Raw genomic sequence first — 27,036 nt, forward strand, 5'->3', positions numbered from 1 at the left:
CAGGGCGTGATCCCGGCGTTATGGGTTCGAGCCCCACATCAGGCTCCTCTGCTATGAGCCTGCTTCTTCCTCTCCCACTCCCCCTGCTTGTGTTCCCTCTCTCGCTGGCTGTCTCTATCTCTGTCGAATAAATAAATAAAATCNATCTTAAAAAAAAAAAAAAAAGAATCTCTGCTCTGCTACTAACTAGATGTGCAATCTTGGACCAATTGCTTGGCCTCTCTAAGCCTGCTTCCTCCATCTTTAAGTTGGGGAGAGGAGGTAATTGCTTCAACCTTACAGTGTTGTAAAAAATCAAATGAGAGAGAACCTGGAACACACTAGCACAATTTTCTTCCCAGAAAAGGTGCATGATAAATTAGCTGTTAGCAGTGTTATTGCTACTGCTGAAGACAACAGCTGATAGGGTTAGTTAGGACCCAGCTTCTTAGACTTTATGATATTAATTGAACTCTTAAAGGAAACTTGGACCTCAATTCTTGCTTCATTTCCTGCCTAGACTAGACTTAGGTGGATCTCTCTTGCTGATGCCTACATTTGAAAGGATATGAGTGATCAGGGTTTTTTGGATATGAAATGAAATTGGGCTTGGAACTCAGGATATCAAGGAGGGAGGCGGGGAGAGAAGTGAAAGGGTGGGGCAAGACAAGTGTCCTTTCTAGAAGAAAATGCTCAAGTCTCTGTCGTTAGTTATGTCCATCCTTGGAGGCTTTTGAAGACCATCTAGGCGTAATCGTAAATAGAAGAAGCTGTAAATGTTCCGTGATTCTCTCTTGGCCTTTGTGGTTGTAGTGGTTGTAGGTGGAAGAATTCAGAAAAGTCTGCTTTTATTTATGAATACAGTGGTTTGCTGAAAATGTGTGTGGCTCCCGAGCCGTAGTGTCCACATGTTTCTACTGAGTGCGTGGAATGTGGCTACAGAGTGAAATGAGAACATTTTGGATGTATTGGGCGAAATATTATTAAAACTAAATATGTGCTAGAGGAGTGCTCTGTTTAGTGCTATAGCACTAAATATGTGCTATATCTTAAAACTAATTTTACTTGTTCCTTTTTACTTTGTAAAGTATGGAGACTAGAAAATTTAAAATTACATGTGTGACTTGCATGCATTGCATTTCTGTTGTTCCAGAAAGTCAGAGTTGAAGAGATGGTCCCAGTGCTAATTCAGGAATTTACGTGCACAGTAAATTGGATTGGCATACTTTAATCCTGTGCCTACACTCTAATCCCAGAGGGACCACTCTCCCTTCCACAATGTAGTTAAGCTGAGTAATGACTTCATTGATTTTTTAAAAATAATTATTAATTTCAGGTTTAAATTTATAGAAAATTGGCAAATACAGAGAAAGCCTATATCTCCCATGCCCAGTTTCCTCAGTTGTTAACATCATATTTTAATATGATGTATTTGTTGTTGCAGCCAGTGAGCCCATACTGATACATTATAATTAAATGAAGTCCATACTTTATTCAGACTTCCTTATCTTTTGTTTTATCTGTTTGTTTTTACTTAATGTCCTTTCACTATTCTATGATCCAGTCCAGGATACTACAAAACATCTAGCAGTCAGGGCTCCTTATGTTCCTCTTAGCTGTGACAGTTTTCTCAGGCTTTTCTCTAGACTTCAGTTTAGAGGAGTACTGGTCAGATATTTTATAGAATATCCCTCAGTTGGGATTTGCCTGATACTTTTGTCATGATCAGACTGGAGTTCTAGGTTTGGCGGAAGAAGATCACAGAAATAAAGCACTATTTTTATCACATTATATCAAGAATATACTGTAACACAACTTATCACTACTGATGCTAACTAACTTTGATCACCTGTCTGAGGTAGTGTTTGTCAGGTTTCACTACTGTAAAGTTACTCTTTTGCTTCTTTTCCGTACTCTTTGGAAGGCAATCCTATGCAGAGCCCACACTTGAGGAGTGAGGAATCACATTCCACCTCCTTGAAGGCTTTAGCATCTGTATAAATCATTTGGGATTCTCTACAGGAGAGATTTTGTCTATCTCCATTTACTTATTCAGTCATTTAAATCCATGGGTTCATCGTATTTATTTTTTTCTTTGTATTGTATTCCAGTACTGCTTTATTTTGTTGCTCAAATTGTTCCACCTTTGACCTTTGGAAGCCCTTTTAGCTGGCTTCTGTGTCCTTTTGATATACCCCTATCATTGCAGGTTTGTTTTTTGTTTTGTTTTCCTTTTTAGCACTTTCTTACTTTCCAGTATTATAAAATACTCCACTATCATCTTGTGTTTTTCCTATACCAGTCCCAGAATCAGCCATTTCTACAAGGAGTCCTACTTCCATTTATTGAGAAGTGGTGTTAGAAACCAAGACCTAGGGGTACCTGGGTGGCCCAGTGGGATAAACGTCCAACTCTTGATTGCGTCTCAGGTCATGATCTCAAGGTCATGAGATCAAGCCCCATGTAAGGCTCCATGCTGAGCGTGGAGACTGCTTGGGATTCTTTCCCTCTCCCTTTGACAACCTCCCATACTCTCTCTCTTTAAAAAAAAAAAAGAAGAAGAAGAAGAAAGAAACAAGATCTGGATACTAAATACACTCATTACTACTGGGGTATTATTGCTTCTAGTCCTTCTGAGCTGACAGACAAGGAAGTACGTGTGTGTACAATAAATCATGTAGATATAAATATTTGTATGTGTAGCCATCTATAGTAAGCTAAGCATGAATTCGTATTGCTATCTCCAACTCTAATCCATTATTACATGGATCATTCTAGAATGGCTTTGTTTCAGTATTGACCATTCCCTACCATGCTACATAGTGTAGCATTAGTAATTTATCCGTTTTTAAGTTCTCTAATATAAAAAGTTCCTCTATTAGTGGTTTTACTCCACATTTCCCAGTACATAGTTTCTACTGCTATTTTATCTAAAAATAGCTACATGGCACAAAAACAGGTACCAGTCACTGAATTCGAGTTAGCTCTGACACTTACACTATTTTGTGGGGGAGAGGGTGTGCAAGTTCTTCTTTTAATACTAACAATGCTATGTAGATTTGTGTGTATATCAGCACTAAGCACTTCTGTTAATATTGCGTGCGCAAGAAGAGATCATTCTATGCAAAGACTTATGTGTATGCCAGCATTCATCAAGCCTATATGCAAAAGAAAAAAAAGGTGATGAGATTTGTTTATATAGTATATTTTATGTAGTACATCAGAGGTTAAGAGCTCAGTTCTGGACAGAAGACCTTGTTGGAATTCCAATTCTGCAATTTATTAGCTGTTTAACTTTGGAGAAATTATTTAATCACTCTGAGTTTATGTACTTGCTTGAGAATGGGATAATACTAGTGTCTCCAAAGGGCTGTTTCGAGAATCGACTCTGACAATGTTAAGCATGTAGCCCTGTGAAAATAATGGTAGCTGTTAGTTATGAAGTTCTGAGTTCTAGGAACGTACCATTTGTAAAGTGGATGCCACGTGGTGTGGAAAGGATGGAATTGTCTTCGGAATTACATAGGAATAATGCTAGAAGGCTGCCAAAAACTATGTTAGTAGATTTTTTCAAGGTCATCTCATTCAGTCTTTCTTTCCTTCCTTTCTTCCTCATTCATGCTTTGCTCCTAAATCATCACCTATTCATTCTCTTAAAAATGTGAGGAACGCTGGAGAGGGCTAAATTCAGAGACTGGACAAGAGTGGTCCCTGCCTCCAAGGATCTGGAAGTGAAGGTGAGGGGAAGACTACAGAAAGCACTTTCTCATGACCATCAGAGCCACTGGAGCAGAGCACAGAAGTCTGGGAATTCAGAGGAGATAAGATCTGTCCCAGGCAATCACCTCGAGGAGAGGTGGGATTTAGCAGACAAATATGGGAAAGGGTATATTAGGAGAGGTTGCAATAGCTGGGTGCGGTGCGTATCTGTTGTTTTGGACTGCCCAGAATCCTCTATTCTATTTTCTGATAGCAGCACCTCAGTTTTCCACTGAGGAACTACCTAAACCCAGGCTCGGTGGAACTGACAGGCCGCCATGCCCCATCCAGGTCAACAGGTAAACACATTACCCAAGTGAGCGCATTCAGAGAATGTTTGCTTGAATTCAAATTTTGGGCAGAATGAACCAAAAAGAGAGCATGGTATTGCTGCTCAAGACTCTCCCTTTGCAGAGACTGTCAGTGAGTTCCTGCTCCCTTGGTACCCAAGCCACCCTGGGAGCTGTCCTTCCTGAGATTGGGGGCCCATTTTTACCATTGACTCTATGAACCACTCCATTTTATTCTAATAAGATTCCTTCTCTAACAGCTATCTTTCTAATAAAGTCCCTTTTTTTTGGCTGAGGTTAGCCAGAATCAATTCTGTTGTATTCAGCCAAAGAACCCGAAGTGGTAGCTTAAACAAAAGGTTAGAGCAGGAAAAAAGAAGAGAGAGAGAGAGATGTTTATGTAATAATCATCTGTCTGGTTAGCATGTAGCATATATACGGGAGAGCTAGTAGTTGGAAATAAAGTTGGAAAGGTTGTTTGAATCTGGAATGTGAAGGACCTTGTGCTAGGCTTAAGTGATGCAGTCAAAGCCACATTTTAGGAAGATTAAGTGGTTGAGAGGAGCACGTATGAAGACAGGGAAAGCAGGTGGTTGGTAGCATAGTTTCTTTTGTAAATGTTTGCACTGTCCTACATTATTTATTCAATTAACCATCATTTTTCAAGAACTGATCATATGACAGGCTCAGTGCTATAAAGATCATTAAGACATAATTAAAGCCCCTAGCCTAGAAGATAAATCAGACCTGTAAGTGAGAGAGAAATTATTGGAATTAGGTAAGGGTTGTAGATGTTTTCTGTAAGAGAGAACAGCTAACTCTTTTGTAGGAAAAGCCTTTTGTAGGAAAAGCTTCAAAGAGGTGATAATTTCTGAAGCGGATTTGGTTTTTTTTTTTTTAAGATTTTATTTATTTATTTGGCAGAGAGAGAGACAGCCAGCGAGAGAGGGAAGACAAGCAAGGGGAGTGGGAGAGGAAGAAACAGGCTCCCAGCAGAGGAGCCTGATGTGGGGCTCGATCCCAGAACGCCGGGATCACGCCCTAGGCTAAAGGCAGACGCTTAACGACTGAGCCACCCAGGCGCCCCTCTGAAGCGAATTTTGAATAGCAGTTTGTAAGGCAGTCACAGTGGAGGTGGGCATAGGCATTGAGATTAAAGGTCTTGGGTCCTGGAAATATATCAGGATTAGAGATAAAGATTTGGGATCATAAATGCATAATATGACAGTTTAAAAATGAGAGTGGATGAAATTGTCCAGGAGCATAGATCATAGTCAGAAGAGAAGCAAGGACCGAACTCCCAGGAATGCCGACAAGTTAAAGGATAAATGGAGGAAAAGGATGCTGGCAGAGGACACTGAGACAGAAGTGAGTGTGTAGGAGGATCAGAAAATCAGAGGGTCGTGAAAACCAGGAGACGAAAAAGTGATAAGATGGGAGGGGCAGAATATCGGATGCCACAAGATTAGTAAAAGTAGGACCAGAGGATGTCCATTTGTTTGGGCAAAGGAAAGGTCATCAGACTTAAGAGTTATTTCACTGGATTGGTGGGGGTGAGAGCGAGATTACGGGAAGGAAATGGGGAGATGGGAAAGGGAAACATGACTGTGGATACAGGAGAGAGAAATTAGTAGCAAAGGGGAATACAGGACAAGGACGGCTTCTTCCTTTGTTTTGTTTTATTGATGAGAAAAGCTGGTGCTTCTTAGTCCTGGAGGTCCGGTGCAGACTTTCTTAACAATTGACCACCTTAAAGAAAACAAGATGTTCCTTCTGAGATTCATAATCTCACCCCTGGTCCAAGATGGGCTGTTTTATTTCATATCCTGCTCTGGCATAAAAATCGTGTGCTTCTCCGGTAACTTGCGGAGGTGTTGGACAGATTGACCTGTGCCAGGAGCAAATAAATTCGGGGTCATATACTAAATTTTTAATCTGGCCATATGTAGGCTTAACTTCTTCAAAGAGGGAACACCAATCAAATAAATCAAATTTTAATTTCAAATGTGCATTTTTCTTATTTGGAGTATATATTAAAACATCTTATGTGACAGCTACCCCCTTAGTTTGGAGGGATCAAAGGGAAGGGGTGGGGTTGGCAAAACTTAATTATGGTTCTAGCAAAACAATAACTTCTAAAGATTCCCCACTTAGTGTTGACTGTCCTTCTGAAGAGTTAGTCAGCTACTAAATGTTGTACCCGTTTCAAGCTTCATGACTTCTCTAGTTTGTTGTATTAGTTGTCATTGTTAGGTTCACAGAAGCCTAACTTTAAAGATTTATTTATTTGTTTATTTGAGAGAGGGAGAGAGAGAGATAGAGAGAGAACGTCTGCAGTGGGGAGGGGCAGAGGAAGAGGGAGAGAGAGTCTTAAGCAGACTCCACGCTGAGCACAGAATGCGATGCAGGGCTCGATTTCAAGACCCTGAGATCATGACCTGAGCAGAAATTAAGAGTCAGATGCTTAACTGACTGTGCCATCCAGGTGCCCCGAAACCTAACTTTAAATAAAGAAATCTGTCAGTTCAAGAAAACAAATCATGATAAAGTCAAGCAAAACCTGTTTCAGAGTTATCTGGAACCAGAAACTAACTAAATCTACCTACCTCCTTGCTTACCTATCTACCTACCTACCTACCTATTACATACCTATCCCTCAGCTTTGTTTCTTTTTCAACAAAGACTTCATTCTTAACCACTGCAAAGTGGCTGTCCTTGTAGCTAGAACAATGGATGCCAACAGCTGCTAGACTCACGTCATCATACTCTACCAAGAGAGGGGAAAAGACTTTGCTGTTGCTCGAGGACTTTGATTGGTCTGCTTCAGTTACATGCCGACTTGCTTCCACCAGCCAGACCAATGTGGCAAGAGGGATTGAGCTACTGGGATTGGTCCAGCTAGGGGCAGAAGTCCATGCTTTGCTAGGTCACTGTGACCAAAGGGGCAGGGTCATAGAAGGAGAGAACATTTCCTATCAACCTGTTTGGTGAAGAGTAGAGCCTCAAAAGAGTGAGGTTATTGCCTGAGAAAAGAAGGATGCTAGACACAAAACTGTAAATGTTCAATAAATTTGCTTAGCACAAAACTTGGGTGTAGTCTCTGAATATATGGACTAATTGTTTTGGAATGGGGGTGAGAAGTTTTCTGAAAATACCTGCTAGGACATGTCTCTCCCGGGAAAGGGAGCTACAGTTGGGTGATAACTTAATGCTGGTAGAGTTTGAATAAGCTGCATACAGAGACTTAGCACTTCATAATTATAAAAGTAATTTTACTTCCATCAGCTTTGTGAGCTAAAAAGAATTAACTATTTTAAAATTCTATTTTAGAGAGTAGCAACTGAGTCTCAGAAAAAAACTCTTTCTTATCCAGGATCTCAAAACCAGCAAAGTAGGTGGTGACTTTGGGTTTAGAATCAGTAGTCCTGACTTCAAATATTTCTTTCATTACACCCAATTCTTAATGAAATTGCAATCTTTTAAAGGATTGTAAGATCATGCCCAGTTTCAGGAATTGTTTTGATATGCGACTTTTTCCCCCCAAATTTTTATTTAAATTCCAGTTAGTTTCATGTGTAGAATTTAGTGATTCATCACTTACCTACAGCACCCAGTGCTCATCTCTACAAGTGCTCCTTAACCCATCATCCATTTACCCCATGTGATTTTTATATTGTATTCATAAGTCAGTTATTCCCAGTTTATTAAAGTCACCACTCTGAAGACTCCTCGAAATCTGCTCTTGTTGACACAGTTTCTTCTAAAGAACAAGTTCATTTTTGTTTTCTTTTAGAAATGTTATAGCATCTTTTCAGAATTGGATACTGCATGGGATTATATATTTCCACACAGTCTGGGCTCAGTGGCCTAAAGTGGTTCCTAACTCGCTAAAGAATGATCCGGTCATTTGCCTGATGTGGTAATTCTCTACTCTCACCAGAAGAGAAAAGGTATATAAGAATAGAAGTTTTCATATATTACATTTGCTTGTATTCTTAGCAATTCCTTGGTATTTATTGTTTGTTTCAGATGAGAAGAAGCAGATGGTTGCAAATGTGGAGAAACAGCTCGAAGAAGCAAAAGAACTGGTAGGTACAGACGTGGTCATGTGTTTTAACATACAACCAGAGCTTTTCTGCTGATACCTTCCTCTAGCCTGTTTTATACTATGTAGAAACATGAAACATTTCTGATTAGCATTTTATAATTTGGACTTGATCAGTTTTAAATTGAAGAGAATTTAATAGTTTCTTGGGTTTTATTTTTCTTAATAAAGGTAATTCATTAAAGGTCCACCTTTAATTTTTATTCCTTCATAATACTTTTCATAATAGCTAGAAATAGCTCATGCTTGTTTAAGGCATACTGAGTACCAGACCCTGGGTTAAGCATACCACCTGCTTTATAATATTTAATTTTCACACAAGTCCTGTTAGATAAATGCTATTCATCAAGAAGTGTTAAGGACCTGAGATGTTCCCTGACTTGCTTTGTAACAGGTGAGCTTGCCACAGTTTCATGGTTGCTGGCGGAAGACAGGAGATTCCTAGGTCAGTGACAAAAGTATTTTATTACAGTGAAGGGTGCTGTCAGAGTTTCAGCACGCTGCCTCAGGTCCCTGAGCCCCAGCTCCCACAGGGTGATGCAGGTTTGCCTGGAAGAAAGCCTACACACAGCAGAATACTTTACAGGGAGAGAACCTGGAGGCTGGGAAATGCCCTGCTATGTAGCAGCCTGTGAACGAGTCTGCTGTTTGTCCCAGAGGGACAGAGTATTTCCTCCCCCAGGGCTGCTCCCTGTAAATACAACCCTGAGAAATGGCTTGAGAAAGGAGCGGTCAGGGCCTCGCATTCTTGGCATGCCCAGGAAGACATGTTGGGAGCGTGAGAGACCCACGGAGGAGTGATTCTCAATGCCGTTCTTGCCCCCATTTTGTGGATGGGGAAACTGAGGCCTAGAAAAATTAAGTAATTTTAAGGTGCCATACCCAGCAAGTGGTGGAATATGGGCTTATAATTAAATATGCTAAACGCAGAGTTTTAGCTCATCTACTACTTTTTCAAATAAACTTGCAAATCAAGGAACAGAAAGTATTCAAAGGTATCGTGTCCCAGTTTTTGGTTTTAAAGCCAAGTATCGCAAGTACGACTCTACTTGTTACTGCATTGTGGACCCAAATGAGTGTGTTGCTTTCCTAAATACTGAGGGGTGCTACTTGGGGTTCCTTCAGTACGTATGTACTTAGTGATATACTTAGAACAGTTTCCCGAGTGTGTTTCTGGTGACTTCTGTTAGCAGTTAAAGTACGTTTGGGAAACTAGCTAGCTTAAAGAGAATTGGAGGTTGGCATCTTTTTCAGTTGTTTTTCTAAGAATCTTCTTGGACCCTTAAGGAGACTAAGAGGCGTTGTGAATCTCTAAGAAGGGACTGTAGGAGGCAGCTAAAGCATGGAGCGTTTCCAAGCTTATTCGACTGACTGACTGACTTTTGTCGAGAGGGCCATACACAAGGGGCGGCCGTTTTCAGGGCTCTGCAGAAATGGGTGGCTGTCATTCCCTGCAACACCGCAGACCTTTGCTCTGTGACTTGGAGGGCTGCGGTAGTGAGCTCATCGCACTGCTCTGTCTTGTCTGGCTCTTTTCTAGCCATCAGAATGTCGGGTGCTCTCCGTGCCCCGGAAGATCCATTTCTCATCCCTGCTGTGCTGTCGCCGCGGCAGCTTTGCCTCCAACTCCCCAGCTTCGAGTGTTCGCCTCTCTCTGACAGGTTCTTCCTTTTTGCAAATGCTTTTCTCCTTACTTCCTTCCCTTTTTATAGTCAGCTATTTCTCTCCTGCTCTCCAGCCTTCACATAAAAAGACTGACTTCTGCATACCGTAGCTGCCAGCCAGGACACCCGTTCCTTCTGGCCAGCAAGTTTTCCGTCGGTAGCACAGGGCAGCCGCTCGGTCGTTGGGTCTTGAGCTGACTGCTTGTATGGTTGTTGAGTTCCCAGGAGCAGTTCTTTTGCATCAAAATCTGTGTTTTGGTTTGTTGAGCCATCAAGGTACTCAGTGATGTTAGAAAGCTGGTTTCCTAATAACCAAGATTTTACTGTACCAGGAAGTATAAAATATAGTCATCCCCTATGGACCTTGTAGCCATCCTCAGTGGTGACCAACCCCAGGAGTTCTATCTAAGATACGTATTTCTATTTGTTTGAAATGATCAGACAGCTGATTTACTTAATTCCGATGACATCCTTGTTAAGGACACTGTTCATTGTATTACATCCTCTCCTTTGGATGAGGACCCTGCAGAAAAACTTCTTTTTTATTTCACTTATTAGGATTACTTGTGTTTCTGCTGAACAACTGGTTTGTATTAAGCTCTTAGATGCTGCTCATCTTGTGATTACCGTGTCCCCCACGTTATGTTGGCCGTCTGAATGTTGGGACAACACAAAACAAGTTCGTGTTAGACTTATTTATGGTTTCATTGGAACTGCTTGTTGTGTGTTTCCTTTTTTTCTTACTTACCTACTTTTTTTTTTTCTTACTTACCTACTTTTAATTTCGTTTCCAGGGTCTTTATAAAATGCCTTAAACAGATGTATAGTTAACTCTTGGATTTTCACCGATGTGTACTTAGGCAGTTACTTGAATGATCCTGCTCACCCGGTTAGAGCTAGGTACTTGATGATTTCAGAGAAGTGGGTTTTTAAAATTTTTTAAAAAGATTTTTATTTATTTATTCATTAGCGTGAGCATAAGCAGGGGGAGGGGCAAAGGGAGAGGGAGAAGCAGACTCCCTGCTGAGTAGGGAGCCCGACTCAGGGCTCGATCCCAGGACCCTGGGATCATATCCTGAGCCAAAGGCAGGCACCCAACCAACTGAGCCACCCAGGTGCCCCCAGAGAGGTATTTTAAAAATTGCCTTGCTGAGTAACTGTTTAATTTATTGGTGTTTCACATTTATTTTGAGACACGGCAATAATTTAAATGGTCACTGCTTAAATCAAGGCTAACTAAAAGTATCTTTCTCTCTCTCTTAATAAAAATTAAGGCCTGTGAATTGAAACGTGGTTTTCTGGTTTATCTGAAAAGACTGGTTATTCAGTCTCTCACTCTGGACAAGTAAGAGTTTTATTAGTGATAAGCTTATAGTAGTCATGGAAATAACTCATTAGGGTGTTTGAAAAGGTAAGATATAGAGCAGCGTTTTTGGATGTGAGTTTATTTGACATGGCCTGAACCAATTTGCTGTTGTTGATGGTTTTCATTTTTTAATGCCAAGTATAAGTAAGCTACCTCTCATACCTCCTGTCTGTACTTGCTGTATTTCTAATGCATCGTCAGTAATCATCTCGACTATTATTAACATTAATCTAGCGATTACCGATATAGAGACACTGTTGTAAGCACATTACAGGAATTACACCATATAATCTTTACAGCTGTCCTACAAAAGACATACTATTTTTAGAAATGAAAAAAGTAAGGCCCAGAGGAGTTAATAAACCCATCCGAGGCTGCACAACTAGTAAATAGTGGAGCCTATGATGTGCACGCAGGCGTCTGACTCGAAAGCCTGTGTTCTTAACCGTCACAGTATTTCTGTATTGCCTCTCATTAAATGAGCATGTGTTGCATCCAAAGTGTTACTAATGCCAGATTCTTGAAAAGTATGCGGCTGTGATTTCGTTGAGCTTTGTGTAATTTAGTAGATTACTGTATCCCCTTAATGCCACATCAACATGGTTATAAAGCAGAAGGAGTGAGGCTGGAGGTTCAGATCACATATTGGTGATTTTCCTAATCAGAAAAGAGTTTCCAGAAGAATTTTCACCAAATGACTAAGGCTGGGCTGACATTTTATAGATTTAGGGTAGAAATAATGGTTTGTTTTACATTCCCATAGTCCTGGTTGGTTTGGGGTCAGAAGACCAAACCAGCTGAGGCTGGATTGAATGATAGGACACACCAAAGGTATTAAAATTGTTATTATTGAGGATGTTTGGATTAACGCATATATTTTTAAAAACATTCTTTTTTTTATAATAATATTTTTTATTATGTTAGTCACCATACAGTACATCCCTAGTTTTTGATGTAAAGTTCCATGATTCATTACTTGCGTATAACACCCAGTGCACCATGCAATACGTGCCCTCCTTACTACCCATCACTTTGGCACTCTGCATGTCACTAGCAAGCACTCAGGAACTATTTATTTGTTGCCGTAAACAAAACTTAAGCCCAAAAGCAGTCCCGATGTTACTTGATCATGGACAGACAGCTCCCTCGGACTGGCTCCTCAGGTATAAAACGAGAAATTGGGATTAAATCCTTTCAGCTCTAAACATCTGGCCAAATAAAGTATAAGCATATGGTTTAAGTCACGTTTTCCTCTCACCCTGCCAGCTTGAACAGATGGATCTGGAAGTCCGAGAGATACCGCCCCAAAGTCGAGGAATGTACAGCAACAGGATGAGAAGCTACAAGCAAGAAATGGGCAAACTTGAAACAGATTTTGTGAGTCAGATTCCCCCCTCTGTCCTATTTACCAATCTTTAAACTGCATATTCACCCGTGCTTTCTGTCGTTTCCTCCACATGCCTCATTTAGCCTGATGTGCGTAGTCTCCTGGGGTGGGTATCAGAGACAGCACAGCTTTTATTGTCTATGACTTGGGGTCTAAAAATATTTAAAGAGCTAGCTAGTGATGGACTATGAGGTACATTGGATTCCTGACTCACATAGAGATCCAAAGCATGTCATCCTCTGAGTTTAGATAGTATTTATTGATACTTAGCATTTATGAGAATTTTGAAACCCAGTTTTGGCTTTTCTTAGTCTGCAGCCTTTCAGATGCAGTGTTCATAGACGGACTTCAGGGGCACACGAATGTCCTGAAATTATATAGGTATTTTTGGATGTCCATTTCTATGTGCACTTTTTTCCTCGGATAGGTGCCATGGACTTTATTAGAGTCTTAAAAGGATATGTGACACTCCTCCCCCCAAAAGGACAAAAGGAATTCAATTAATAATTTATACAAGTGATCCTTTATACCAGTTGCCCCATGAGGGTATTTAGCTTTCTCTTCCTATATGTCCGACTTTCAACTCTACTCACTTTCTATCAAATTTAAGAACGCAAATTTAAACACTTAATGTTGAAATTGTTAGTCATTAGAAAGTAATAGGAGTATAAAAGATAGAGCTGAGCAATTCCACTGTTGGGTATATATCCAAAAGAATTGAAAACAGGATTTCAAAGAAATATTTGCACCCCCATGTTCATAGCAGAATTATTCACGATACCAAAATATGGAAGCAGCCCACGTGTCCAGCAGCAGATGAATGGATAAACAAAATACGGTACATGCATACAATGAGATATTACTCGGCCTTAAAAATGGTGGAATTTCTAACATATGACATGACATGACACGACATGCTTGAGAACATTATGCTATGAAATAAGCCAGTCATGAAAGGCAAACAGTATATGATTCTGTTTATATTATGTACCTAGAGTAGTCAAATATGAGAGACAGAAAGTAGAATGGTGATTGCCAGGGACTGGAGAGAGGGGGAAACGGGCAGTTATTGTTTAATGGGTGTAGAGTTTCAGTTTTGCAAGATGAAAGGTTCTAGAGCTTGGTTACTCAACTTGTGCATATATTTAACACTGTTAAACTGTACACTTAAAAATGGTTCAGATGGCAAATTTTATGTTATGGGTATTTTACTACTTGAAAAAAAAGATGGAGATGAAGAAAGATCTGAGCTTTACCTGTAAATGACAATGGAGTCATGTGTTTGTATGTGATTCAACTTCATTTCTGACCCTGGGGTCCAAATTCATAAAGAAAGTCAAGAATTTGTAAGGGTCTTTCTGCCTCTGTACCAGCCTTAAGTATTTTACTTGTGCAGGCTGTGCCTTCTAGACAGTAGTGCCGGACCTGGTAGAAATCCCCCTGGACTCTGGAGATAGGGTGATTTGCAGTTAGGCATGTTTATTTTATATTTTGATGGATATTTTCTTGAGAAGTTGAGATAGGCTATGGCAGTGACTCTGATGCAATTGCCTTTTAAACTGTGTTTCTATTAATTAAAAAAAAAATTGGAATCCACCGTGGGCCTAAATTCGGAAAAGTGTAACTAGCTAGCTCCTGTGCTCTGTGCTAGATAAAACCTTCTCTAACTGCTTTGTGAAAGGTGGGTTCTGTTAGCGAGAATATGAGATATAGTGAGAAAATTTAAATTGATTTAAGAATTCGACAACTCAATTACTTAGACAATTCTAATTAAAATTAATGTTTCAATATAAATGATGCAAGTAAAGTAAAATATTTGTGAGGATTGTTTTAGTTTGCTAACCTCATCTATATGAAACTCCTTTTCAGATGTTTCTCTCTTGGTTTCTAAAATAACATTAGTCTGTGAGGGCTGTTGTAATAAATTACCATGGACTGGACGGTTTAAACAACAGAAATTTATTTTCTCACAGTTCTGGAGGCTGAGAGTCTAAGATCAAGGTATCAGCAAGGTTGGTTTCTTCTGAGGCCTCTCCTTGGCTTAGAGATGGCTGTCTTCTCCCAGGGTCTTCACATGGTCTTACCTTTGTTTGTGTCTGTGTTCTGATTTCTTCTTCTTATAAGGAGACCAGTCACATTGGATTAGAGCCCACCCTAATGACCTCATTGTTAACTCCGTTAACTCTTCTCCAGATGCAGTCACTTTCTGAGGTACTAAGGGTTGGGACCTCAACATATGAATTGAGGTAGACACCCTTCAGCTCATAACACTGAATTTAGTTTTAATCTTTTCTTCTTAAAATTTTTTCAGAAATTACATTGCTTCTGTTGCTTATAAGTCAGCTAGCTCAATCTTCAGGGTTTTTAATCCCCTGAAGAATATAATCTGGGTAGAATCCTTTAGGTATTTGGAACCAATATTGTATGCTTGGGTAGGTATTTATTAGGCATATTTTCTGTTCTAAAGAAAAATGGAACCAGTAACTGTGATCTGAGCATCTGTTCTCCAGGCTATCATTAAAAATTCATGTGTTTATGTGGATAATTGTGTCAGGAAGCATCCTTTACCACTACCAGCCCCCAGCTTCCATGGTATAGTGACTTAGAGTTTATAAAGTGCCTTAGCATACACTGCTTCCTTTCATGGTCTCAAGAGCAGACAGAGTAGATGTGGGTGACTACCCCGTTTTACACATGATAGAACCAAGAGGTTCAGATCGATTCTGGATGCCATTCAGCACACTGTTCTCAAGCCTGGCTGTGGATAAGACACTGCCCTAGGTGCTTAGAAAAAGCTGTGATTAAGAGAAAGTTCTTGTTCTCATGGAATTTAAATTCTAGTGGGGAAGACAAGAACCAAATAAACAAATACATCTATATCATAATTTCAGGGAGTGACGAGTGGTATAAATGAAAATAAAGTTAGTAAATGGGGGACAGTGGCTAGCGCAGTGGTTGTGGCTGTCTTTGCTGGGTGTTCTCCGTGGCGTGAGTGAAAGAGGAAGAGGCGCACGTGTTTATAGAGGGAGACAGAGGAAAGATCTACGAGGGCATCGTAGGCATAGTAAAGACCTTGGCTTTTACTCTGGATTGGTGAGAAGCCACTGGGGGCCTTTGCGAAGCAAGTGGTCCTTTGACGCCTCGTCTACAGCTTCCCCCATTTTTCCACGTGAGATGTTCGGACAGGGTATAGAAAATAGGCACATAATTCCCTTTTGATTCATATTTTCTTTTTATATTTAATTCTTTTGTGTTTAAAGGAATGAAGGCTATCTTCTTAAAGATATTTGATAGGTTTCTTACAGTGATACACCTAGAAACGTTGAACCCCAGGAAAAATAGCACAGATGGTCCTTCATGTCTCATTTGCAGCGTTTATTGCAAATGAAGCAGATGTGCTATTCCGCTTGTAACATCGAGACTTTGGGGGATCGTTTGTACCAATGAGGAAGGGCAGAGGGCATTCAGCCTTCTCCACTTACTCCTACTGTCTTACTTTGTGTGGCATCAGCTACTCCCGCGGCTTCGATGACTGCGTCTGTACCAACTTGCATTTCTGACCCAGACCTCCATAGCTCTAGATTCATAGTTCTTATTACTTACTTTATTCCAGAGTCCCCTAAACACAAACACTTGACAAGTTCAAACACAAATTTGACAAGTTCTAGTCACTTCTGAGTTATCTTTAGTTTCTTCCTTGCCGACCCTTTGCACATCCAGTTGATCACTGAGAATTAGCAACCCGGCCCTCAAATATCTCCCACTTTCCTCTCCACTACTGGAAGCTCTCATGTTTTTCCATCTCGATGTTTGTGGTAGCCTTTCCTCCTTCTATCCTTCTGCTCTAAACCACCCTCTGCACCAGTCTCAAATTATCTTTCGAACACACTGATCGAATATGTCAGATTGTTCCACAAAATCCTATGGAGTGCTCATTGCCTGCTGAATGAAAGCCGGCCAGCTTGTAGGCTTTCTGTTCTGTGCCATTGCGGCTTCACAGGTCCAGGAATTTTATTATCACATGCTTGGTATTGTGGATCATACATTGTTAAAAGCCTAGATTTTGTTGTTTTCCTTTAGAGTGGTGTATCTCAACCTTTTCTTCATTATCACCCCCCTAAGAATCTTTTCAGACTTTTTTCTTTCCAGTTGCCCCTTCTTCCTCCCACTCCCATGAAATTTTAATGCTACAGGTATATTGTATATCTGTACATACTGTGACCCTTTGGAGGGCTCCATGTCTTTGTAATATCTAAAATTCTTCATCCTCCCAAGAGCCAGTTTTTGCCTCAGTGGTATGATATCACCTGTGCTGTCAGTGCATGTTTTAGAGATTTTTTTTTCTTTTTCTTTTTTTAAGTAAGCTCTATGCCCAGCATGGGGCTTGAACTCACAACCCTGAGATCAATGGTCACATGTTCTACTGACTGAGCCAGCCAAGGTACCCCTTAGAGAATGTTGAGCTTTATTTGGGCAAGTAGGTAACTTACTAACAGATCAGATTGATCCTCTCAAGGCTTATTGTTAAAGTTTTTAAGGACATGTCTAGAGTAGACCTACTTTTGAGCTGTGGCTTTTCTTGGCTTCCACTTGAATGACTGGAGCATTCAATGACTGCTCTGCCTTGTGTTTGGTCCGAATTCTGTCTGCCTGCTTTGGGTGACCTCCAGAATCCATTCCATCCATAGCCCCCCAATACCTGTTCTCTGCAAGGCCTTGCATCTGAAAATTTAAAAAAAAAAAAAAGTCTACTGTTCACTATGACTCATATCATAGATTTTAATTTGTAACTGAATAAATAGCTACAAAAAAGATTTTAAAATTTGGGTTAGAATTTGTATTCATAATTGTGGGAAGTTAAGGGAAGGCAGTGGTCATCACTGTGTTCCTTTTTATCCTGTTGCTATTCCTGATGATTCTTTTCATTGGCCTGACTCTATTATCCTGGACATTTGGCCTCTGATAGCCTCCTGTTGCTCATTTTTGGCTTTTTACAGTCTCAGTGTAAGTTAGGAATATTAGGTCCAGAGAAGCCAGAAGCCAATGATCTTATTTTTAGATGAGGAAGTGGAAGACCGGGAAGACCAAATGACTTACCTTAGAGTCACACTGTTGTTTAGAGCCCGGGCCAGAATCAAATCATCTAAACATACTTTCTTGTGTTTTCTCCATGATCCTTTGGGGAAGGATCTCCAAATTTCAGTCATAAACTCGATCTCCAACTTCACATTTCCATAAAAATCAATTTAATATCCTCTTTATGTATTTGAAAACATTTTTTAAGTTAGAATTCATATATTTCTATTGTTCTGGTAATTTCTTTCTTCAGTATTGGTGTAAGGTTAGCTAGAGCAGTGTCATGACAGGATATTCCAGGAAAAAGTACGAACCGAAAGGGGGGAATATATAGTAGAAGATTTTTCAAGTTTAAGCTTATTGTTTATTTCTTAAGGAAATAAAATCAAACAAAAAACCCCTGAACTTGTACAAACAAGAAATCCTAACATTGTATAAAATGTTTGACCAAGTCTCATAAGTAGAAAAAGAAGGAACAAGTACATGATGTACCAGGATAAAATTCCAAAAGTCACGTAAGGACACGGTGTGTTGAATGCCTTTTACATCTCTGATATTGTACTGTGGTGCTGGCGCCATCTTGTGGTTTATTTATGTAGTTGCATATTCTTTTTTCTTGTAACAAAGCTGAACTTCCTTTAAGACGGACACACACATACAGTATTTGGGGTGGAGGAATTGATTGTAATGAATGTTAGAAGTAGAGCTTTTTAGCCCCCGTCTCAAGTTCACTTCTATCCCAGGTCATTGGTGCCCGAATGCTGTCCTTTTCCTGTTTGGCAGACTATGTGATGTGATTGTTAGCCAGCAGCTAGTGCAAAGCTGTCTACATCAGAGAATGGCACTTCTATTGACAGTCTCAGCAGTGAGGCTGAATGGTCCTAGAAACCCAACTACCTGCAGACTATCGGAGTTGGTCCCTTAGGTCAGGGTTCAAAGGATGTTGTGGAACAGCTTGAAGCTTTTACTGCTACTACCTGCACTCTCTCTTTTAACAGGTGAATGGACAACTTGAGTATCCGAGTTTATGAGTGAAGGCAGTAGCCCTATCCTGTTTTTTTTTTTAAAGTCTAAGATAGACTAAAGAAGTGCAAATGAGAAAGCTGAACTCTTTTAAATTTTGATTTTGGTTGAAAGGTCAAGAACTTGATGCTTCTGTTTACATTTTATCTTTTCTGTTCTTATTCTCCCTGGGATATTTTACTTCTATTCTGTGGAAGCTGTAGAAAACCATGAAATCATGTTTTAGAGATTTAGATAGTGTCAGCGGTAATATTTGTAATTATAGCATCAGCTTATCCTTCTTGTAGGAACATAAGTGCATTTTAGAAGGAAATAAGACAGCCAGAATGGACAGCACCATTCCAGAGAAGAAATTTTCTTCCACTATATGCACTTAATAAATATGCTTACCATTTTTTTAAAAAATTACATTTGTTTTTTGATTCTCTGTAAAAAAATACTTGCTCATTATAGAATATTCTGAAAATAAAGAAGAGTAGAAAGAAGAAAAAACCACCTTATCCCTATTACCCCAGAAGATCCACATTTTACGTTTTGATTTGTTTTCTTCCAGTCTTCCCTTCCCCTCTCCCGTGCATAATTTATTGTTTTATTTTACATAATAATGATGTTTCTCAACTCACGTTTTTCCACCTTTCTTTAAACAAAAGATTCTAGCGTTGGTACTTTTCAGTTATATAAATTCAGAATCATTTTAGTGGGTGCATAATATTTCAATCAGTGATACTAGTTCATCTTTTGTTGAATTGTAATATATTTCCATTTATTCCCACTGTAATTTATTGTGCTACGATGAACATATTAGAACAGGATTATTTCATCAGGGTCATTTCTCAGAGGGCAGATTACCAAGTCAAAGGGTTTCAACAATATTATGACTTATTAAAATATCCCTTTGAATTACATTTTTATTGTGCCTCATTGGATCATTTTTGTTGTTCTTTCCCTGTATCTGCTCTGTGTTAGAGTGTGATGAGAAATAAAATCATAGGCCACCCAGGGCTGAAGACTTTAAATACGTTATTCATTTAATCCACAATTATATGAGAAAGATACTGTTACCTGTCATTATGTAGACTCTGAAATTAGACACAACTGAGATTCCTTTTTCTAAGCTACTCTTCCATGGAAGATATATTAATATTGGTAAGGCAAGCAGATATTCATGGCTTTCCATATCTGGTCTGAAACTGAACTCATGTTACATTTTCAATATTTCTTTTTTTTTTTTTTTTAAGATTTTTTATTTATTTGACAGAGATAGAGACAGCCAGCGAGAGAGGGAACACAAGCAGGGGGAGTGGGAGAGGAAGAAGCAGGCTCATAGCGGAGGAGCCTGATGTGGGGCTCGATCCCACAACGCCGGGATCACGCCCTGAGCCGAAGGCAGACGCTTAACCGCTGTGCCACCCAGGCGCCCCTCATTTTCAATATTTCTTAATCACAAACTGAAGACTATATTCGTTATCTTGATATGACTTGGCCCTTAAGGGAGACAGTAACACCACATTTATGTGCACGTATGTGATTTTCCTTGTTTGTAGTTATTTCCTTTTTTTTTTTTTAAGATTTTATTTTATTTATTTGACAGAGAGAGAGACAGCCAGCGAGAGAGGGAACACAAGCAGGGGGAGTGGGAGAGGAAGAAGCAGGCCCCCAGCAGAGCAGGGAGCCCGATGCAAGGCTCCATGTGGGGCTCGATGCGGGGCTCAATCCCAGGACCCTGGGATCACGCCCTGATTCAAAGGCAGACGCTTACCAACAACTGAGCCACCCAGGCGCCCCTGTAGTTATTTCCTTAAGACAGTTTTTCCTAAGGCCCTGCTGTATGAAACTGTTAAAAAAAAAAAAAAATCATCAGGCAAGTGGCCTTCTTTTTTTGTAGGATTCTCATTCTAGGCATTGACCCTGGTAAATCTTCTATTCACAGAGCCTCCAATAATTCCAGAGGTTGACACAGGAAATGGACGCAGTGGGTAGGGAAGAAACCAAAAGTCTATTTTCGGCTGTAGTGATGCCAGAAGGGGGCTGATCTGTGTGTGTGTGTCACTCTGGTCTCCTAATGCAAGATGCTGTAAAAGGTTCATGTTCTTGACCCTTCTCCCACCATGTATACTTGAATGGAACTGTAGTATGTATTAAATATTTTATCATTGGTCTTATGGACTGAATTTGAAGTTGGCTTTAGTAGATTTTCTTCACTTGGGAAGCTCTGACACTTTCTTCCAATGTGCCTTTTTTTTTTTTCCAAAGACCGTTTTGGGCTTGAGACCATTGCCTTTAGCTCCTGTAGAGCTGTATGAGCTGCAAAAAGAGCTTGCATGTCCACTGTAGTCATTCGCCACGTTGAAGTGTATACTGAGACAAATACGTCTGTGTGCACGCACTCACATGTTCTGTGCGTGTAAGTTACTTAATTGGTGTCAGATCTCTGATTGGACCTTGCGATTTTATTAGAATATATTTTCTTACCTAAACTTACGCATTTTTTTAAACATTGGAATTAAAGTTATAGTGCCATTTGGTGGCAGAAGGAGCAAATTTTTGTCATGACATTGTGGCATTTCTGGCAGTTTGAGTTTTCTAAGCAGATAAAGTGTGTATTTCACAGTGCTAAATTGCTTTAAAACAAAAAGTATAAAGCTTATTGGTTTTAATGTAGTTGTCTCTGCTTATAATGCTTCTTAAATGACTTAACAAATTGTTGCCGACTTTTCTGTTGTTTGCTTGGTTTACCTAGCCTCTTTCATTTCACCTAAGAAATAAAGAGGAAAGGTAAAAACAGGTAAGATTTTTGAAAGATTAATCATAAGCCTGTGGCAAATTTGGCTTCATTGTTAGTCACTAGATGGCACTGTTTATTTGCAGAGTGCTTTTTTTTTTTTTTTTTTTAAGGAACTGGTAGTAACTGAAATTACTGCCTCATGAATAAAATATTTCTGATGGGATTTGCATTTCTATATTGGCTGAAGACACTGTTGAATGTTTTATTAACCAGCCCAGTGCAACTGTCAGCCTATTAAAGAGATCCAATGGTCCCTGTTTAGATAAATAAACTAAATAAATCCAATTCGTCAAATTGTGTTCCTGGCTGTTTATTTTCCATTCTTTTGATGTACAGTTTATTTTAAGTTAAAGCCACATTGGTTTAAAAATTAATGGGAAAGTGTTATTTGGTGTTTGGAACATGAAGAAGCTAATTGCCATCGTCAAAAAGCCAGCTCTGTTTTAATGATAAATTGTTTGCTCATAAATAGTAAACTTTTTACTGGTTGCTTATAAACTGTCCCATGGTCAAAAATAGTCTGATATTCTGTAAATAAATGGTCAGAGGCTGTGTTATCAAGAGTTGTGGAACCCCTGTTTAATTCTCTGGGAAAAGCCCTAAGTAGTTTAAAAGACAAGCCTTTTTACTTGGTTTTGCCTTTGAGTCATTCTCATTTTTCATGTATGGTATACTTTCCTTGGAAAGAAAAGTAGCTAATTGATTTCTATATGAAATGCTTTTTTATCAAAGTACTTGCCGGTCATTCTCCTGGTAAATGCCAAACAGGAAAGGAGGATGGTGGTGCTCTGGTAGTGATGATGCTGGAGCTACCTAAAGCCTCAAGGTCGTGGCTCCACACAGGACCCTTACTCACATGTTCATCACCCTCTTAAAGCTTGTGTTCTAGGATCCCGAAATTCACAACTGCATTATGTAACACCACTGACTGAATTAGAGGTTTCCTACTTAAGCCTTAGGGTTACAAAAATATTCTAATAAAGTGTGTCAATTTTGTGCTTTGCTACATTGATGTAAATTAGCAACTGGGAATGACACATGGTGGTTGTGACTTTTACTTCTTTTTTCCTGAATCCTCAGTTGCTCTTTATGCCATTCTTATTGTCTTTTATCTAGGTCTACATTTGTGAGGTTCAGAACAAAACTTAAAATAGATTAGGCACTTCTGACTTAGCATATCGCTTTTAGGAGCATTGAGCTGCTGGTGATGAAGACGAGCCAAAAGTGATCTCCAGGGTGAAGGGTTTTAAACTGTGTAATAGTAATTGAAGAGCTTTGCCATGTCAACTATTTTCAGCTTCCCTGTACAAGAAGTTAAAATGGGGCTAGAAGACATTTCAACCAGAGACTTTTTTCTCTTGATTCCACGTCCTTAAAAGTCTACCAGGAAATGGACCATGCATAGAGATGGTCTCATTTTTTGCTTAGGTTGTTTTGTTTAACTTTGTGTGTTTTAGTTTCCCCCAAATGGAAGAATCATATTTAAGAGTAAAAACAAATAATAAATGTGGAGTCAAATTGCTCTTTAGGCTTTTGTTTTAAGAAGTTCATAAGGTCATAGATTAAAAGCTTTTCTAGAAATCCCTCTGAAATGCTTAATTGTGGTCAAATTTAGGAACATCAAGAAATGGGACTCCATCCTTAGTGAGTTTTATTCGTTCATGAGGCTCCTCCTATCTTTGCAAATTCACAAAAGCTGCTATAGGTCAATCTCCATCACAGAAGATTCTAAGGAGCTGTCCGCATTTTCTCATTCTCCATTTGGTTCTGTTGAGTACGGTTTAAAACCAGTTATCTCTGTCTGGGACTTAGAAATCTACTAGGAAAATGGAGATTTGAGGGACACCTGGGTGGTGCAGTCGGCTGAACGTCCAATACTTGGTTTTGGCTCAGGTCATGATCCCAGGGATCGAGGCCCGCATCAGGCTCCGAGCTCAGCGTGGAATCTGCTTGAGACTCTCCCTCCCTCTCTCTCTGCTCTTGCCCTCCTCCACTAAAATAAATAAATAACATTTTTAAAAAACAAAAGAAGAAAAAAGAAAATGGAGATTTCTATTATTGGTTATGAAGAATTTGATCTGTAATTGCGTTCTTAAAATGGACTGAGTGTCAGATTTTATGGTTTGGTAAGTTACATTGAATGGCAGTGGCCTTGGTTGGAAATGTCTGATTATAGAAATGAACTGAGTTTCTGAAAACTGTATTCTGTACTTTAAAACAAGAGACCCCTTTGCTAATCTCTTCTGAATTTTTTTACCTGATAATCTTTGACTTTCCTAATGAAACATTGCATCTCTGCATATTGAATGACATTTTTTGTTTCATTGTATTCTTATTTTGATCTTTTTGTATAAACTTACTCTACAAATAAATTTCAACTGAAGCCAAGACTAGGGTTGTCTTATTTATGGACGTATGTGCTTTTTTTTTTTTTTTTAAGATTTTATTTATTTATTTGACAGAGAGAGACAGCCAGCGAGAGAGGGAACACAAGCAGAGGGAGTGGTAGAGGAAGAAGCAGACTCCCAGCAGAGCAGGGAGCCTGATGCGGGGCTCAATCCCAGCATCCTGGGATCACTCCTTGAGCTGAAGGCAGACGCTTAACGACTGAGCCACCCAGGTGCCCTGGACATATGTGCTTTATAAAGTGAAGCTTAGAAAGGAGAAAACTATCTCCATAGTTAGAATCTTACAGATTATATTCTATTTAGTTTCAGTGAAGCTTAAATTTTTCTTTTCTCCATTTTTTTTTATTAAAGAACATGATTCAGTGCTATTCATTTCAAATGCTGTCTGATCCAGGGTCCCTATTTGACAGCTTTATTTACACTCCAGAACAATCATGTATATACTGTTAGACATTTGTTAGAAATAGTCCATCCCATATTTTCTAATATTGTGTGCAAGCTAAATTTGGTCATGGAAGAGGAAGTGTGAAATTGTGAGACCAGCCCAGGAGCTGTAGGCTTGAGACCTCAGACATGCTGTGTTCATCCTTGCTGCAGTTTCTGTATCTGCAAATTTAGATCATCCTGTTGCTTCTGCCTACCTAATGGGTAAATAGGAATGTCAAATAAAATAAGAACCGTGCAAGGACTTTGAGAACGGCACTGATTTTTAGTCAGTGACTTTGCTGTGTACAAGTGATGATCCTAGAATTAAAGGGTATAGAGGGGAAGGTATAGTAAAGCCAGAAGATTCCTTCCATAATCTAAAAATGTAAACCCTCTTTCTCAGTGCTTCAGTAGACTAACTGCCATCTAAACAAAGGATTGAGACTTGAAATCTTCTGTCTTATTCTCAGATATGACCTTCTAAGTTGCATTGCTTTTATATTCTAGTGCATTTTGTTTTGTAAAAAAAATCTTAGAAATTAATCTATACAAGCAGTTTCTCTTTGACCTTGTGGTAGGAGATTCAGAATTAAAGGTAGAAGAATCATGGTACTGTATGTCATTTTATATCACTTTATTATATGTATCGTATTACTAATTAGAGTTACAGTTGTGCTGAGTTTTTCATCTAGAGTTAAAAATACATGTTAAATTATTTACTTTGGATTTCCTTCCCATTCTTTCTCTAATTTCTGATAACTGACATTTCCCAGAAACTATTAGAAGTCACTGTCTTTGCATTGTTATGTCACTGGCCTAACATACATACCAGCATTGTGAAGGAGAAGGGGCAAGATTCTATAGTACCTGTTAAATATAGTCATCAATAGCAACAAAGAATTGACTTTAATATACCTAAGGACGACTGAATAGCTTTATAACTTAAAAGTTCCAAACATTGTCCTATACTGAGAATTTGGTTTAGAATACACCCAAATAGGGGCGCCTGGGTGGCACAGCGGTTGGGCGTCTGCCTTCGGCTCAGGGCGTGATCCCGGCGTTGTGGGATCGAGCCACATCGGGCTCCTCCGCTGTGAGCCTGCTTCTTCCTCTCCCACTCCCCCTGCTTGTGTTCCCTCTCTCGCTGGCTGTCTCTATCTCTGTCAAATAAATAAAATCTTAAAAAAAAAAAAAGAATACAACCAAATATATAAGGCAAGATAGTACACAACTAAAAAGAATATGGTGGAAGCTAAAATGATTTAAATCAAATTCTCACTAGTAAAACAAATAATATTAGAATTAATNCAACCAAATATATAAGGCAAGATAGTACACAACTAGAAAGAATATGGTGGAAGCTAAAATGATTTAAATCAAATTCTCACTAGTAAAACAAATAATATTAGAATTAATTTCAAACTACAGAACAAATGACGGGGCGCCTGGCTGGCTCAGTCAGAAGAGCACGAGACTCTTGATCTCAGGATTGTGAGTTCAAGCCCCACACTGGGTGTAGAGATGACTTACATAAATAACGTTGGAAAAAAAATAAAGAACACATGAGGAAGCTGAGGAAGAGAACTTTCACACTCATGTTCTTTCTAGCCACTTCATTGAAGTTGTTTGAATTTTGGTGGCTTTGAACAATTTGTTGTTATAAACAACTATGTATACTTGATATCTATTACGTGTCAAGCATTGAGTAAGTAGTCAAAAGATGAGTAAGACATATTTTTCAAGAAGCTCACANGGTTTGAATTTTGGTGGCTTTGAACAATTTGTTGTTATAAACAACTATGTATACTTAATATCTATTACGTGTCAAGCATTGAGTAAGTAGTCAAAAGATGAGTAAGACATATTTTTCAAGAAGCTCACAGTCTTTATAACAATGTGGTAAGTGAAGTTGGAGAGGCTTTGGTAGGGTAGTGCGTGAAAGGGTGTGCTTTCAGGGAGGGGCATCCAACCTGCGCGTTTGTGTGGAAGTGAAGGTGCCACCCAAAGTGAGACTTGAAGGATGAGAAGGAACGTATGAGAAGCAAAGTTGATTCAGGTTGGAAGTACCAGGTAATCAAAGGGGAGGGAGGTATGATGGAAAGGAGGGAGGAGAGGCCTAGAGTGTCAGATATTGCATCTGGTGTAAAATATGGGGCTAGAGCCTTTGTTCCAAACTTTGCCACACACTGAATCACCTGGGGGACTGTAGAAAATCCTGAGACCCAGTGCCCATTCCCCGACTTTATGATTTAACCAGTACAGAGTGACTTGGGCATCAGAGCTTGACGAGCTTGAGAGCTCAGCAAAGTCTTGTTGGTTAAGTTGAGCTCAGCCTTTATCTCAGTTGTGGTTCAGAGCCATTGAAAGACTACATGTGCTGGGTAATGTGGTTACTTTATATTAAATGAAGCATCTGAAGGGATGAAACTCTTCCTTCCTGAGAGTTTCCTGAGAATTGCAGTGCCATTTTAACTTATTTTCATTTTTTTCTTTCAAATCTGCAATGCTATTACTTTACATACGTGTTTTAAGTTGGCAAATCCCGTATCTTACAGTAACAGTTGCCCACATTTCTTTTGTATCAATTAAGAAATTGCTTAAAAATTAGTTTCCTTTTGGTTTAAAGTTACATGCTATGATAACCTTTATTTGGGGAAAACAGAAGCCATATCATGAAGTCATAACCAGAGCATAGCATAGCATAATTTTTCTCCCTAGGTGGCAAATGAGCATTTTAAATTTTCACTTGAGCTTAGAGCAAAACAAAA

General features: G+C 39.3%; 1 protein-coding gene across 6 annotated transcripts in view; it reads left to right on the forward strand.

Moving 5' to 3' along the window:
- VTI1A (vesicle transport through interaction with t-SNAREs 1A) overlaps positions 1-27,036 on the forward strand; it is a 368,766-nt gene that overhangs the window by 3,824 nt on the left and 337,906 nt on the right. For all 6 annotated transcript variants that reach the window (XM_034663287.1, XM_034663288.1, XM_019805892.2 and 3 more), the window contains exons 2-3: positions 8,058-8,116; positions 12,430-12,540. In XM_034663287.1, the coding sequence (XP_034519178.1) occupies positions 8,058-8,116; positions 12,430-12,540 (170 nt within the window). The remainder of the gene's footprint in view (positions 1-8,057; positions 8,117-12,429; positions 12,541-27,036) is intronic.

Source organism: Ailuropoda melanoleuca, chromosome 6 (genome assembly GCF_002007445.2).
Source record: "Ailuropoda melanoleuca isolate Jingjing chromosome 6, ASM200744v2, whole genome shotgun sequence".
Classification (NCBI taxonomy): domain Eukaryota; kingdom Metazoa; phylum Chordata; class Mammalia; order Carnivora; family Ursidae; genus Ailuropoda; species Ailuropoda melanoleuca.